Below are 17138 nucleotides of genomic sequence, written 5' to 3' on the forward strand. Positions count from 1 at the left end.
TCACTTTACACAGCACAACAATGTTTCCTCCCCTAAAGTGGAAGTCGGCCGTTTGGACCTCCTGTGTGCCGCCCAGAAAGCCCGGGATAGAAAACAAATTCTCAAGGTCACTATAAGTGGCATTTTAATTACCCTCAGCCAGTCGTGGAGGTAATTGCTGGTGCCATGTCCTCCGGTACTCTGAGATGTCAGGCTTTACAAAGAAAGATCTAAAAAGAGAAGCACGCTTCCACACAATAGCTGGAAAGCAGGAGTGCGGCGGTGCTTTCCTCTGTCAGTGGGCTGGTCGGCCTGTTTTGTAAGCACTTCCATCCTGTGAAAGCCCCTGGTAGACCTCCACCTGCTAGCTCACCACTAGTTCTGCTGCAACTTCTCAGAGCGCAGTGAGCCAGCCTCTCCCCTCATTTCACTGGCGCCAGCGCTCAATGGGCCCTGCACTTTGATTATTTGTGTTAACAGTTAATTTAGCACCACAGACACATGTGCCAAAGCTGGCTTCACTTCCTCATGCATCACCAACAAATGTGACTTTTATGAGTTCCTTTTCACAGGGCACCCCCCATCTCAGCTAAGTTCTCGCTTCTCGACTCACTCCAGCCCCCCCAAACCACCCCCACACACACACACACACACACATATACACTCACCCTTGCAGACACCATCTCCTCACCTCCTGTTACCTCCCCCCCCTCCCCCCCATCTCATTTTCCAACCTCCCGCCTCCACTCACTTATTTCGTTGCTTCAGCCTTAATCTCTTCCACATCTTTGCCTGGGAGAGTTATTTCTGGCTCCTCTGTTCCCGATGTTTGCATTATCAGGAATACATTTCATGTCAATTTATTCGTTGGTTAAATACCACAAGAGAGTCGCTGTTTGGGAGATTTGAAACTGCAGTTGAAAGAATGCTTATCCCCAAAAGAGGGTCCTCTCGACATTGTGTGACTCCTTTTTCTATTTGGATCAGAGCTTACAAAAATAACTACTGAGGAGGAATGAAAGAAATAACAGTTTCATACAGTAAGCTCACTTAAAAAGACATTGCAGACCACAAAGAACACATACTTTATTACGAGTGAAGATAAATGTAGCTATCATCCAGTCTGCTGGCTGAGGATGGCCACTGTAGAGTGAAAAGTGTTCCAGATATTAAGTCAAAACTGAGAGCTTGAACCTGCACTTTTCAGTATTAGGTAACACAACGATATAATCAGCCTTTATGAAAACCTCTGCCCTCAATACCAAAGTGGAGCCACAGTCTAGAGGGTAGTGGGAAAGGGAGCTCAGAGGACTTTGTCAATGCCTAGTTAGCGTCGACATTGATACTTACAGACTGGGAAAGAACAGTGCTGAGGGAGCACAAACTAGCCGCACACCAATGAGCTCATGCCAGGACTATGCAAGCTGAAGGCCACAGGAGCCATGGAAATATTTGGACATCTTTTTTGCTCCCCCCGCTTGTCTGTAGTGCAACCCAGTGCAATCATCTTTTGTGGTTGAGAGACACGTTTTCAAGTGGCCAGAGGCAGAACCTTAAAAGGTTGGTCTTGCATTTTTTTTTATTGTGTGACTGCATTTCAGCCACTCAGCAGGAGCGAATTGCGACCGCATCCCGACGCCACAGATTCTTCTTCATTAATGCTACCATCCGTGCCATGTAGTCCATCACTGCTGGAGCATTGATTCACACGCAGTGGTCCGTAATAGCTCAGCCATGGTAACGGCCTGTTTTTAGACGGTCAGGAATTGTCACTGCTAGTATCTCAGAGCAGCATTACATGTAATGAAAGTGCTTGTGGAATCATGAGAAAATCGTATGTAATTACTTTTGCTTTAACATGAGCACCCAGGTCACTCAGAGTTGACGTAAAATCTATTACATGGATTACATTTCATCTCTCAGAAGGAACAAGCCTGGGATTCTAAGCAGCAGCAGGTGAACTTGAACACTATATATCAACCCGCCCTGTACATAAATGATGAAAAAGCAATACAAAACACACTATGGTACACTGTAATGTAATTTTAAATATGTACAATAAGATTTTTAGATATGCTAGCAGGTGACTCAGAGTAACAGTATTGGTCTGTGGACTAATCATGTTGGTCCAGACTGTAATATCTCAACATCTACTACATAAACTACCATGCCAATTTGCACAGACATTCAAGATTCCCAGTCAAGCGTATCTGAACAACTGCAATTCCTCAATGCCTTTGAGGGGTACCTATGATTTTAAATGAGATATCTCGACAAGTTTTGTTTGGATCTCACTGAATTGGTATGACACATTTTTATTATGCCCCCAGGGTGAAACGTAGTCTTTTAACAATGGTCTCACTGTTTTGTAGCATTGTCCTTAGGACTAAATTTTAACTTCATCCAACTCTTTGGTTTGTCAAAGTATCAAACATTCTTGTCAGTATCAGCCTGCTGGCGTACTTTCTTGAGGTCAGTTTAACTCGCGGCAAATGTTACAATGCTAACATTACAATTTAAAAAAGTGAGTTATACAACATTTAACCTTCAGTGTAGCTTGTCATGAAACGAGGAAAATCTAGCTTTAGAGATACATGACGGTAAACATGTTTTATTCTGGTCTGGTAAATTGGACATTTTAACATCAGAGTCTCATGGGATTGGCTCACTTTCTTCACCAGCCTCCAGTGGTTATTTTGAGGAACCTGCGGTTTTAGGCACTCTCTGTAATGCGTGCAATTTTTCAGCACGACTTGTTGCTGCTTCATAGTAACACAGTTGTAATTACATAAAATGGGAAATATACAAAATGTGCATCAATACTTTGTTGCTCCATCCACTTATGTGATTTAAACTCCAAAAGAAATCTTAATTGGAAGGGAATTGCTTTGTCAAACTGCTGGGGAAAATGTTTTACTAGAAAAAGAAGTGAAATCATTTTTTTTGAAATGCTCGTCTTGAATTTTTTTTTAGAAAATCAAACTTTAATCATAAAATTTGAATTTTGAAGTAATAATTAACAATACTGTAAAGTCTTAGCCATACTGTAGCAATAATAAAGTCAGGTAAAGTTGTGTTTTAAATGCTCTTTTTGTAAAGTATTAATCCTTAATGTCATTTTCTGAGGTAAATTCTCACTGTAAATAACACAGTGGGGTCTTAACCAACTTCATTATTGGAACTTGTTAGATTAATTTGGAATGCTTGTTTTTTGTTGTTTTTTTTTCTACTGGAAAGCACTTTAGCATAATAGCTGCTTCTTTAAATGTGCTGTATAAATAACGCTGGCTTGACTTGAATTTCAATAAACCTAAAACTGAATGTGAAACTTACAATTGAATTCGGCTGCCCTGACACTGTATGAGATCTGAAAAGTTAACTCTCTTCATCTGGCTTTGATGATTCAAATTCAGCTCTTGAAATTCATATTTGGCTAATTGTCTGGGTCATCTGAGGATAAGAAATCACATGCAGATCCACAATCAGCACCTTTGACCATACTGACAGCAGTACATAAACATGAACATGTCTCTTCCTCCTACTGTATGAAAACGAAGCCAGAATATCCTGGATATGTTAAGTTCTGCTGCTTCCAAGGTCAGGAATGAACCTCGAAGCTTGGCATTTCTTGAATTTTGAACACATTCATACACAGTTTTTAATCTGGCGAATATTTTATGCACATTTAGACCACCTAACATAGCCTTGACACTTTGACAGAAGCTCGGTGGAAGCAGCGTTTGCTCTTGAAATAACTCCACTTTATTGCAAACTAACATTTTGCTGAGTTAGTTTATGAGCTAACATGCATAATTTGACTGAAAATTCATACAACTAATGCTAATGTGGCATTCAAATAATTATTTTGAGTCAAACTGTGAAGCTGCTATAGGCTTTTTTTTTTAGGGAAAAACAACGGTTGCAGTCAATTTGAACCACTTATAAGAGTGTTGGTTCCATGCATCCAGTGTCATAATGCCAGAATCCATTTCTTAAGAATTTATAAGCTGCTTATAAATGCTAAACAGGGAGCTTACATACAGATACTGAAGCCAACCCAGAGATCATCTCCTAAACGAAGAATGAGCAAAGCATGTAAGGTGGCCAGGCCAAATACAGTCTGCATCCTCATTCCCTGCACACACAAAGGTGAGAGGATGACAAAGTCTATTCCCCGGGGAAGGAGGGGGATGGGTGATTGTCACAGGGAGTGCTCTCAGAGACACTCGGCTGACCGGGCTTCTGCACACAGCCCCGGGATCCCTCTTCCTTCCCAGTATTGTCTGACATCCTGCAGGGCCAGATCTGCTCTCCTCTGCGGCCAGCGCTGCCACAATAGCATCAGCGGGCACCGGGCATTGAGGGGTGACCAGAGGGACAGCAGCAGTCAGCCTGACAGGATGTGACACACTTCTCTCAACAATTAATGAGTACAAAAGGAGCAGCTGACGCAACATGACAGCTTAGCGTGGCACTTCAGGCATTAATGGCTCTCTGAGTGGCATCTTCACACCCGGCCATCACACTCAGACACAAAAATGGCCAGTGATGGCAACACGGAAGAGACGTGACAAAATGATAAACTGAACAGGAGGTCACCCTCTTGAAAGAATGACGAAGCAGTACAGATGGGAAAAATGTTGACAAAACTCATTCTTAGTGGTGAGGAGTTATGAAACGCTGAACTTGTACTTAATTTAGGGCATTTCAACTCCATTACATTTGCGCTTGTTACAAAATATATGAACCAGTTAAGAAATATTAAACTATTTTCTTCAAGAAAAACATATTATTAGTTACAAAACACTCAAAGCAGAGTAATAACAAGAAAAGCACTCAGAGAGCGCAGTGCTCCACCAAGGGTGTTCATTCCCTTCTATGGCATTATCAGAAATGCAGCGCATATTTTTGTAGAAATGCCGCATTTGATTGTTGTTACTGATGATCAGAAATCACGGTGCCATAAAATGTGGACATTTAATATAGATGTACCCACAAACAAAATGGCCTTGCACTGCGCACAGGCGTGTGTATGTTATGTACGGATATCGAATCGTGAGACCTAAGTATGTAGTGGGCGGCTAGAGTTGATGGGATTCGAAAAAAAATAACCCACAGTTTAATCAATTGTTCTTTGGATCATTTCCGATGAATAAGTTCGCAGCGGTTGATTTGTAGTAACATTGCAATCATGTGATCGTTAGCAGGCAGCTGATGTAGTGTTCACTTGTTGTCATAGTTACAGTGATGCTGTGCCGCTAAATCTCACAGTGACACAGAAACCATTAACAATCTTGTGGATCCAGACTATAAGCCGCATCATTGCCAAAATCTAATCACTTGGTCCTTGTGTCATCTCTGACCTTCCCTGAAAATTCATCCAAATCTTGTGTGTTCCGTTTTTGAGTAATGCTGCCCACAGACAGACAAACAGAAGACAAACCAACGCCGATCGTCACAAAACTCTGCCATGTTCCTTGGTGGATTAATAATCCAAGATCATAACACAACACTTACGGAAGCCATTCTGCTGCCAAAACATTACTTTTACTTCTGATCCTTTAAGTACATTTTCTGCAAACGCTTCCACCAAATACTTCTCCCATTAAAGCTCACTCCTCGCTGTAGCTATGAGAAAAATTACTGCTCCTTCTTTGGTATTATATAAAGTCCCCCGAAGTATCGTAAAATAGCAAAGAAAAAGAGTTGTAACCATTAATAATTTCAAAGCAAAGGCAGTTATTTGTTGTAATATTTGTCAGCGGGAAAGGCTGAAAAAAGTAGTGGGATAAAACATTCACAAACTAGTATTGATATCCTCTTTCCCCAGTGACTTCCCTGGCCTCGGTAAATGAGCAACAGAGCCGAATTTCTGCCTCCTCTGGCGTTTGTCGACTGTGAACAGCAGCTTTCTCAATATTAAATAATAATATTACCGATGGCAGCACTGAAAGAGAGGATTAGTGCTCATACTGCTGGATGAGAAGTCACCGCTTGGCTGGTATAGCATGTGGGATTTGACTTGACTTTTCTTTAAACACAGCAAATGGGAAGCCAAAAATCTTTTTCATTTAAGAGCAATTAAGTGGATCCCAGAATCACTGGCTCCAGCACGCCGCCCGAGGCTTTTTTTCCCCTTGGTTTTATTACCCATTTCCTCTCCCTTGCGCCAGCAGAAGGAATGCTCACTTTTCTCTCACAAAGCCACATTTCCAACGTCAGAATCACACAGGGACCACCATGATTAAGTGCAAGCCAGTGCTTCCCTAAACATGTGAGACATTATAGACCCCCCTCCCTCTTCCAAACACTGGAGAAGTGTTGTGTTCCAACATTTATGTGAAGTAATTAAAAACATCCACCAGTAATTTAATAGTTCTCACCAAGCAGAGACATGAAGTCTACACAGTTTTTTCACTCTGTATAAATAACCTGGAATGCAGTGAGTACACAGACAGACGATTCGGTCCTTTCTCCCCCCCTTCTTCCTGCCTTTTGCAACATTTTGTAAAGAGCCCTGTTCTGTGTCACTTTGACCCGAGACGAGGTTGCGCAGTTACAAGTGACACGCTGACTTTTAAACTCATGTTCCAGATAGCGAGCATCCATACATCATACGCTGACAGCAGATTCAAATCAAAGCTTTCCTATAACTCGATACTGTCGTTCTGCGATCTTATAGGCTCAGTGAGCATAAAAATGACCTCTCGCGGCAGCATTGCATTCGAAGGCGAGCGGCTGTGTGAAGTGCATGTCAATAGCCCAGAGAGCAGCGCAACAGACATGTGGTCCAATCTGCCTCTTTTTCTCACAGCAAGAGAGGGGCATTCATTATCTCACTGTAAGTAACAGCACTTACAACACTCAACAGACACACTGTTTTTCAAGCCTCACAATACAGTCTGTGCGCTTATTAGCTTAAGCAAACAATGTTGCCATTTGATTTCTTCCTTTTTTTGAAATAATGCATACAAAGACTCAAGAGTGTGTCATTCTCTAACTTAATATATTGTTTAAATCTTTGCAATGTTTGGATCAAAATCAAAGTTCAAGCAGAGTATGGTGCCACAACATTTCTTCTGAAGCATCAGTTGTTTGTTCGACAGTAATCTGGGTCAGGAGAGCATGGCCCAGGGGAAGGTGAACGACTGAACTCCTTTACTATTCAGCTACGAAAATCTAATTTAATTGATAAGGAAAGTACAACTCAATTCGCTTGCGTTAAGTTGCTGTCACCGTACAACCTGTTCAAAATAACCTAAAGCAGCACTGGATGCTCGTTTTCACCTTAACATCGGATCACATAACTGCATGTGATGTCAAAAGGGTAGCTCGCAGTCAACTTTGGTGTTTGTCTCTGCCTCTAAAAAGCCTCTTTAAGCTCTTTGTTTTGGTTTCCACTTGTCTGTTTCAGCCACAGCAAGCAGCTGTTTTCAGTCAGAGAGCCCTTACAAACCCTCTGCGCGGTACTGCCCGGCACCAGACGACAGAAAGACAAAGCTAACAACCAGCCAAGACCTTCCACTTCTGGGGATTAATGCCAACACGGGCACTGCTGAGTGAACTGGCTGCAGCACAAGCCACTTCTGATTTCAATTCATGACTTCCGAGGGGAGTGAGGGGAAAACAACAAAACAGCAAGCAAGGAGAGTATAGCTGATGGAAGCCAGGCCCGTATAGCAAACTGTCACATCTAGAAAGTCAAATCTCATCTTAGCACAGAGCGAGGAAGAGCGAGGTCATCCTCCGCAGCAAACACTGACTCATCTCACACCCACATGCACACAAATCAAAAAAAGAAATTTTTGCTTGCATTCAGAGATCTAATGGCTTTATAGTACAAGTGCTAGTTATCTGCCAATGTGCTCAACCTCAATACTCCCATGAGGACACATAGACACCAGCTGAGAGTGTCTGCACAGTAGCCTTCTTTCCAGCACCAAATGACAAAAACACAAATTTAATGTCTGGCTGGCGATAGTGAAGTGAAAATGACAGCATATACTGGTTGGCCTGAAACACAGCTGATACGGGTTGAAGATGTCCCTCAGAAGCAGTCAAGGTTGTGCGAGAAAGCAGGTTAGCAAACAGCTCTGCTTGTTTCACTTCAAGGATACAAACGTGCAGCTACAGCTCAGTCTTATTCATTGAACCCCTGAGGATCTCAAAGAGCACCTTGATAAAGTTAAGGAAGCTCGTTCCACCAGCTAGATGTACCGCTGCTGGGGATTAATACAAACATGCACGTTTGTTCATTGAGATTCACTGGTGCCAGAAGTTTCCTTTGGCATTTTTAAACTACCACAAATTTAAAAATAATTACAAGTTCTTGAAAAAAAACAATGGCAATATACATGTGTTTGAGGTTGATATGATTATCTGAGAGCAGGAGAAACACGGTAATGATACACACTGGCTGATATTTTCTTTTACTGTGACACATATTACATGAATAATTTATGCAGTGATACAATGCATCTGTAACACGCCAACATCTGTCAGTTTTTCAGTGGAGCTCTACTTATCATAACTCGTGGTTTATTATTCATACTTATTGTCTTGATGATGATGATGACACTGGTATTTATCTTTTAATCATGTTGGTAGAGTGAGGTTATCCAGACTCCTGCATCTCTGCTGTCATCATATCAAGACCCACAAAGGAAATAAATGTGGATTTTCCTGTGTCAGCTTTGGCATTTGTTCAAATGTCAGAAACTAAACCTTCATGTAATATGTGGTTTAATTTAAATCTCAATCTGCTGATTATGAGCAGTCTTCTCTGGAGATCCCTAAATGTGAGTAATGACAAGGACTTGGAGAATGGGAACAAATGCAGTTTCTCAGGAAGACGGAGAGTCTCCCATCAGTGGCCATAAAATAGACAAAGCTTTTTACAGTATCAACAGACGCGAGACGCAACCTTTTGGCCCCTCGGGGCAAAAGGTGAGCGCTCTGGGAGCAGAGGCCTGGTTCCTGGCAGTCTGCCGGAGACGAGACTTATGTCCTCCTCACCACATTCCTTCCCATCTTAGATCATGAACTGTTCTCTCCAGCCTCTGTGCCTTCAGTCCCGTCCAAGCTGGAGCAATATAAGTCTTTATTTTTGCCCGGTTGGCACCTTACAAAGAAACCAAAATAGACCGGGTGGTACAAGTGTAATAAGCTCAGTGCAGCTTCCAGTGCAGCTTCAGCTGGTGCTTTTTGTGCAGGTGCCTGCGTTTGAAATTCAGATTAGTCTGATGGGGCTGGAGGTTTAAATAGTCAAGTAAGGATTTCCTACTTCCATTCAAATGAGATTCTCAAAAAAAGTGTAGTCATCACGAGAAAAATGTTCAGAGAAGTCTACTCTGGAAATACATGTGGTGAATAAAGGAATAAGCTGGTAACCTGGGGCTGTGTCTTCTGTATACGTGGATGAGTGAGCTGCTGAGTGAACTGGCCGCAGTACAAGCCACTTCTGATTTCATATTCATGACTTCAAAAGGGTGCAGAAAAACAAACAAAACAACAAGCAAGGAGCGTATAGCTGATGGAAGCCAGCCCATATAGCAACTGTCACATCTAGAAGTCAAATCTCATCTTGCACAGACCGAGGAAGAGCGAGGTCATCCTCCGCAGCAAACACTGACTCATCTCACACCCACGTGCACACACACAAAAAAGAATTAGAAATTTTGCTTGCATCAGAGATCTAATGGCTTTATAGTAAAAATGCTAGCTATCTACCAATGTGCTCAACCTCAGTAGTCCTATGAGGACACATAGCGACACCAGCTAGAGTGTCTGCCACAGTAGCTACAAAAGCTGGGCTCTAGTTCCCTACAGCAAGCTGCAAAACACGTCACTTTCTAAAGAATAATGACAGCATGCACAAATGGAGCCTGGAAGCGCCACAGTGCGCTGCCTTTTCAGACAAGTCATGTCCTCTAAACAGAAGCCCTTCACAAGGCGCTGCCAAGGACATGCACTAGTGTGGAGCGCCCTCTATGGGGACACAGCTCTGAGTGACGGGAAGCAGACAACAGTGCTACCAAATACACATCAAGCCTCATTTTATGCAAATAAAACAATCTAAAATGAAAAACTGCTGTTTTCGATAGGCAAATGCTGCTAATATATAGCACATGTGACATGTTCTCATGCAAATGTATAGGCTGTTCATAGATAAAGAAAACATGAGATAAAATGCCTTTCGTGATTCATACTAATGCAAATCACCCGTCTTAGGACTGTGTGACCCAAGTAAAAAGGTTGTTTTTCAGGGAACATTTCTGAATCCTTCTCAGCTGCCAAGCATTTCCCAAGCTGCAGACTGTGTTACAGGGCAGGTCAACGTGGCCGACATCCGCGTGTTCACCCCAGGCTCAAGACAAGACAAGCTGCCCCGAGTCAGGATGCAGCAGAGCAGATATACGGCAAGGAGGTCACACAGGTCGAGCAAGTAAGCCTCGACTGTTCTTCATTTTTAGATGTCAGACACACTGTCTTAGACCCTGATTTATCAAGATCTGGACTTGATTTAAAAAGGGCATCATCATTTTCAAAATGTGACATCCATTACTAAGATATTTATAGCATTAGAATCAGAATCACTTTATTCATCCCCGAAGGGAAATTCAGTGTATTTAATATATATTAAGTAAATTAGTTCAATGTCTCAAGCTCTACACTTAAGTAGTTATGACAAAATGAAATATCCATTGAATGATTTCACTAATGGATTATTTGTTGAATCAAATTATAATCCCTACAAAATAAACTGAGCCTTGCGCTTGTGGATTATGCCGATGTAAATCTGCAGAAATGCTCTAAACCTCACTATTAACCCACTCACTGCTACTAAACACTCTCATAGGCCAGTATAGAACTGACTATGGTCTCTTTCCTCAATTACCAATTTTTAAATAATTATAAACTAGAATTAATTAATTGTCTCTACATAACTAAAACAAGACTTAAATGTGATTTTATATGAAGTGAACCCCTTAAATGCCCATTTGGTTAATTAAACTTTATGAATAATCAAACAGCTGAAAGGCAACAAAAGGTCACATTCTCACAGGGAACAGTACTCTGGCTTCTCACCGCCACAATGGATATCTACTACCAGACACTGCAAAGGCTTCACAGACTAAAGCAAGAATTATTCTACAACAAAGCATTTTCATTTCATAAATGTGACTAAATATGAGCTGCTATATAATATATATCAAATGGTATTTTTAAGATATTCAAAGAAGCAGATATCAAGTATCAGGAGATTCGTTAACCTGGTTTCCATTACATGGCCCAATATGGACAGTGAGCGCTTACTCACAACATAATACATGAACTGTGTGTAAAGTTGCCAAGAGGAGTCAACTAGTCGGCTAAGGCCCTCTTGTGGGTAATCTGGCAACTGTAGGTGAAAACTGGGGAGTCGGACAAACTTCAACCTTGACATTTTTTTTTGCTTTTTTCGCAGACAGTGATTTTAATTTCAGAAAATCACAAGTTCATACACCTGCCATTTTCACTAGAAGTTAAATGCAAGGGTTTCAGAACAGAACAGGCTTCAACGTCTGTTACATGTCAAAGAGCTGCAGAACAGAAACATATTGGTATCGTGTCAAATACAGATATATATATATATTTATAAAAAAAATCTTTCTTACCTTGTGACACTACTTTTAGACTACAGCCACAGTTCAAAATTCAGCAATCTGCATGATATTTCAATGAACCTGCTAAGTTTTAACTAACAACTCAAAAACGTGGCTTCTCTTTGACTAGGTATTAGTTACAGAACATGCCTTCATACACCCATCTTGCCATTTACTTCAGTGATCAGTCATTTGAACATAAAACTATTGGGACTCTGGTACAGCCTCTGTGTGGCGTCATGCTTCCCTCTTCAAGCCTACTCAAGCTGAAACAGGTCGAACATAAAAGTCATTGTCAAAGTAAAGGCAGATAACTGTGGTCTTGTAGTCTTTTGCTATCTATTCAGTGCTTAACTGCAGGGACATTTTCTTTTTTTGAATGAGCTATGTAATAAGAAAGTCCAATCTTGCTCTTGCAGACGATACTGTTGATGTGCGAAGTGAGCCTCTTGATGATTTTACACAATATTTCTAAGAGAGTAAGGTTTAAGACAGAGGGTCGAAACAATCCATTACGATTAAGTGCTGTAGGTTTGTCCTTCTGGTGGTTGTGGAAGCTTCATATTTTCTTTGGACATCATTAGACGCCTTAACTCTTGAAGAACAATTTTAATGCTATAAGAATTCTGCCATTTTGCTAATATTGGTATGCTACGTGAATCCACCTGCGAGACAAAAAAAAAAACACTGCATCAGTCATTGTGACAAGATTGCTGACAGCGAGTTACTGCATTCAAGCATCGCAAAAGGCAAAACTAATTCTGAACCCCACAAATGATATAACGCTGAGCAAGACTCATACATAACCCTGTCAGATTTGTGATGACACTTACCGTCCCGTTGGAATTATTTATTCCATTCATGCTAATTTTTGTTACAAATCTAACAATCGGCGCTGTCTCTGGGTATTTAGGTCCACATTCCACTTTCAGACTGTATATCCTGTTCTCGTAATTGGTCTGAAAGACAAGAAACAAACTTGTATCAGCTGTGCTTGCTACATTCGTATTGGAATAACAGTCTGCATGCTGGGTGTGCACTGCCTACTCTTGCTGGTCCAATGATCATGCCTGTCCACCGTGTGAGAGTCATGTCTTCATCATCCTCGAGGCCCCAGCTGACTGTGCCGTCACCTTCGCCTTTCTGGCCTTCTTCAAGCTCTTCCAACAAGCGAAAATTGCGTGGAACTTTAACTCCTAGAGCAGTAAAAAAATAAAAGAAGAACGCAAATTTAAAGGATTTGTCTGCATTTTTCCAACTGCTGACAAATTCCATAGCAAGACAACAATGCACTGAGTCTGTCAAAACGTATTTTCTATGCATCTAAAGCCTGATATAGCTCATTTCTCTGCACCACAGTTACATTGTTGCCCAAAATCTATTAAAAATTGGGAGACATGTTATTTCTGTAAGGAAACTGACAGTGTAATATATTTTGAGTCACTCTCATACACACCATCCTGCTGTGGTAAAATCTTAGGAGCACACGAAATGCGTTTTAATCTCCGGCTGCAAATAGCACAATTTCCTCCTCTTTGAGGAACTTTCGCGAAAATCAACAGCTCCTGGCATTTTTATAAAAGAGATGAGACTTCAATAAAAAGGAAAGCACTTATTTGCGGATTGTTTTTTTTAAAGATTTATATCCTCAGTTGGAATCAGTGGCTTTGAGGCTGAGGAGTACAAACAGTGGAGGGAAGTCTGTGAGAACCGAGGCACAAACAAACACTTTGTACGCTTTCAGTTGTTTTGGTTTTCTTGAGGTTTGTAACGACGAAAAATAGAACATCGAGAAAGCATGAACAGAGGAGGTCATAAAAGAAACACTCAAAAAAATCAACTGGATTAAAGCTGATATGTTCCTTCAATTATTGATTCGTCAATCAACAAACAACAACAAAACAGGAAACATTTTCATATACGACTCATTCATTTCTCAAACAAAAAGGTTGAACATTCGATAGTTTCAGTTCAAATTTTCTATGGGTTTTTGCCACTTCTTAACATAAACTGTAATTAGATGAATATGTTTTATAAAAGGTTCAGTTTCTACTCAAAGACGATTCCACTTAACATAGAAGGACAACTTATTCAACTGTTTTGTCGCTATTCTAACAGGGCGTGATCTCATGATGCAGACACACATTCATCTCTTTAATCACAGAAATTCAATGCAAGTGAGCAACAGCACGGAATGTGTGTAAGACCGGACTGGTTGATACAAGAAATGACTTGATAGACTGATGCGCTATACACACAAAGCCGCAGCATACAGCACATTTTGTCCACCTACTGTGGAAGGAACTGCATCTAATTTGATACCTTGTTCACAAGACACTGACTAAAGATATCTGGTGCTGCCTAACAGTGAAGCTTGACAAAAATCTGAACGGTCATGAGGTTTGAAGCACATGGGTCTATACTGCTGATTTTTAACAAATGATTCAGAGTAACATCCAGCCATCTTATGACCAGTGTCATAACAACCAAGCTGATAATAACGCCATTCAAAACTACTCAATCAAGTGTTCAGCTACTGGGAAAAGGTTCTCAGAGGACCCTTGAGACGTCGGCATTAAACACAGAGCCTGACAGGCACTCACAGCAGTGTGAATGATGAACCACTTACAGCTTATGACTGAATGAGTGGTGCAGGTTGATGGGACAGCACTTAAGTAAAACTACCACTATTCATAAGTAAGATCCTGAAGACAAATTCACAGACGGGGAAGTGAAAAGGGCATTTTAAAAAAGTCCATGTGACTGAGCTAGAAGACAGATTAATTAAAACATTGAAATTTTTCACTGTTTTCTCCTCCGATCTAAGATAGCATCTGTCACAGTTAGAACTTAGCGAACCACGTTTTTTAAAATCACTATTTCACATCTGCTTAACACAGGCCATAAAGAAGTACTGACCCATAATTTATCCCATTTTCTTAAGAGTTATGTTATGAAGAAATTGTTCAAGATTTCAGTTTTATATTAAGCACACAGTTGTAAAAACACCAGAATTAACAGCTAATTTAGTCGGCATACACCAGCTGCAAAGTTACAAGACAACTGTAGCAAAGAAAACTTAAGATAGCAGGGCTGCAAGCAGCAATGATTAAAGTTATCCAGTAATTTGTCAGATATTTTACCATGTAGCCTGGTAAAACCTCAGACAACAGCAAAGCACGTCCTTGTCCCAAGTAAATGAGTTCAAACAGCTTTCTTATCAACCAGTTGTCCAAAATCAAAGGTAAACAGGTTAATCTAATGCAGAACAAAACCTTACATTTGAGAGAAACTGAATAAAATTTAGATATTTATGTTTTAACTCTAAAGTATATTATAATTAAAGTTCCAGGAAAATCTTTGTATTTACCATCAGTGCTATGTTTTTAAACTGTAAAGCCATTCAGTGCACTGCCTTGGTATTCATGCTTCAATAGCTACATTTAAGTGGAATGAACTTACAAGAAATAAGTTACTGATCTGGTGTGTATCAGACAGTAATAGTGCAAAGACCACTACTATTCCACATGATCACAAACAGAATAAAGCAGTAAAGGGAGGATTGGTCTCGGTTTGTTTCTCTCATTTCTGGAAGAGATATGTCTGTTGAGTTATATTTTTATTTTCCCCTTTGCATTGTGGTTATTCCAGCCTGGCCTGTTGTGTTTGGGTTCTCAGTGTTGCCACTGATAGGAATGCAATGCAGTCGGCAGGACAAAAATTTGAAGTATGTGTTGAATTAGATTAGTGGTGTATAAAGCATTATCATTAAACTCATGTTTGTGATTAACTTTACTCTAAAATTTAAACGACGTTCTTTACACCATATTTTCAGGGTTTTAAATGTAGTAGAAATCTTGCCAGGTTAAAACGAATCAACAAGCCGCGCCAACTTATCCCTGGTAGTTTCGATTACGAAGTTATTTCCTAGTTCCTCAACTTTGCATGTTGTTAAAACACCCTTGTGGCGTGTGCTTAAATTTATGCATAAGAAAATAATTTAAACTTCGTGACAGAAGCGTATTCGTGGTAATTTATTGTGTAATTTATTCAGTTTATTTTGCAAGTTTGAGAACCGCAACCACGCTTCCTGCTAAACCCTAAAGCAGACTCGGGTTCCGACTATTTGCTGAAACAAAGCGTGCCACCAACAGCAGCTTCTCGCATGTAATCAATCTGCTGCATTTCTACACACCACGCCCTACAAATAAAGATATTCACCTCATGGAAAGACGTTGATGTTTTAAAAAAAATATTTCCCGAGAGCTAAAAAGTTAAAATCCCATAAAAAAATTAACAATGGCGCTAGCAAGCGGAGTGCTAATGAAAGCAGTGGCGGGTATGGTCCCAACAATAAAATATTTCCGTCACCGTTATTTTTGTTGCTCTGCGAAACGTGTTACAGAGAAGCTATCTAGATTCCTGCAATATATCCGTCACTGCTCAACTTTTACAGTTTAATGGTTATAAAAACACCAAATACTCGTGTCTTGGCCGTCAGTACTGACTACATTATTGGGATCAAGTGACCAGCTAGCCGGACACAACGGGATCGACCCTAACTACCTCGCGGTGCTGGAATATTCTAGTCGCTAAGTTAGCTTCGCTAGCTAGTACCATTTGCAGCTATTTACAATCCACATTAACGACAACTTATACACCCGATTAAAAATTTACAGCGCCTTGTATTGGTTTTAAAATTTCCTTTCAGACACACAAACCCAGTATTAGCAATAGTGAGGCTATTTCCAACACCTTGAGGTGTTTTAGCTAACTCACGGGGCAAGCATTCACTCGCCTCGCTTTCGCTAGGTTAGCCGACACGGTGGATCCACGACATAGATGGCTCCCGGAAAGATCATTGCTTTGCCGTGGTGAGATATTTGCGCGGAAAATTACAAGCGCAACTTTGTAAACGTTTTAAGTGAGTAAATAACCACGTTTGCTCACGGACGTAACAGCACGGCCGCGGCTTCCCCCACACTTTGTGTCGCTGTAGATGTTAGTTTGAAGGCACACAAACCTGAGGAGGCCGCCATCTTCTTCAGCCGAGTCCAGAAGCACACAGAAGTGTGACATCACAGCGGTTCAACCCGACCGAAGCGCATCACACCGGCGATCACCGCACTGCAAGACGCTCCGCTCATTGCCGTGGATCTCACACACTTCACTGTTTACTGACAGTCGCTCTGAACCTTAATGCTACTTCTTTAATTTTAGACTAGCTTTAAAGTTCATAAAATCTGTTTATTGCTATGACACATTACATTCAATATGTATATGTTGAAAGACCAAAAACTACACTGAACAAAAACATCCCTTCAGCATAGTCACGACCTTCTTTATTGAATTAGAGAAAATTAATAGCATCTTGTTATAATGTTCTGCTGGGAAGCCTTGAGTCCTGACATTCATTGTGGATGTTTGACATGTACCACCCACCTGAAACATTGAAGGTCAATGCACTCCAACATAACGCAAAAAACTGCTCAGGAGTGGCCAAGGAAACACAAC

The 17138-nt window shown here is 40.8% G+C and overlaps 1 protein-coding gene across 1 annotated transcript; it reads right to left on the bottom strand.

Moving 5' to 3' along the window:
- Positions 1 to 11411: 11411 nt before the first annotated feature.
- Positions 11412 to 16789, bottom strand: ube2v2 (ubiquitin-conjugating enzyme E2 variant 2). The gene is made up of 4 exons (XM_022204481.2): positions 16648 to 16789; positions 12672 to 12820; positions 12458 to 12583; positions 11412 to 12289 (listed from the first exon to the last, which is right to left on the bottom strand). Exons 1-4 carry the CDS (start codon positions 16661 to 16663, stop codon positions 12143 to 12145), a joined length of 438 nt encoding a protein of 145 aa, XP_022060173.1. The 5' UTR covers positions 16664 to 16789; the 3' UTR covers positions 11412 to 12142.
- Positions 16790 to 17138: the final 349 nt, after the last annotated feature.

The sequence above is a fragment of the Acanthochromis polyacanthus genome, chromosome 9 (assembly GCF_021347895.1).
Source record: "Acanthochromis polyacanthus isolate Apoly-LR-REF ecotype Palm Island chromosome 9, KAUST_Apoly_ChrSc, whole genome shotgun sequence".
NCBI lineage: Eukaryota > Metazoa > Chordata > Actinopteri > Pomacentridae > Acanthochromis > Acanthochromis polyacanthus.

Bases quoted from the DNA above. Each gene is read 5' to 3' on its own strand.
- ube2v2 (XM_022204481.2), bottom strand. The intron at 12,584-12,671 runs GTAGGCAGTGCA...CTTGTCTTTCAG, and splicing joins TGATCATTGGACCAGCAAGA to ACCAATTACGAGAACAGGAT. The intron at 12,290-12,457 runs GTAAGTGTCATC...TTTGTCTCGCAG, and splicing joins TAAATAATTCCAACGGGACG to GTGGATTCACGTAGCATACC.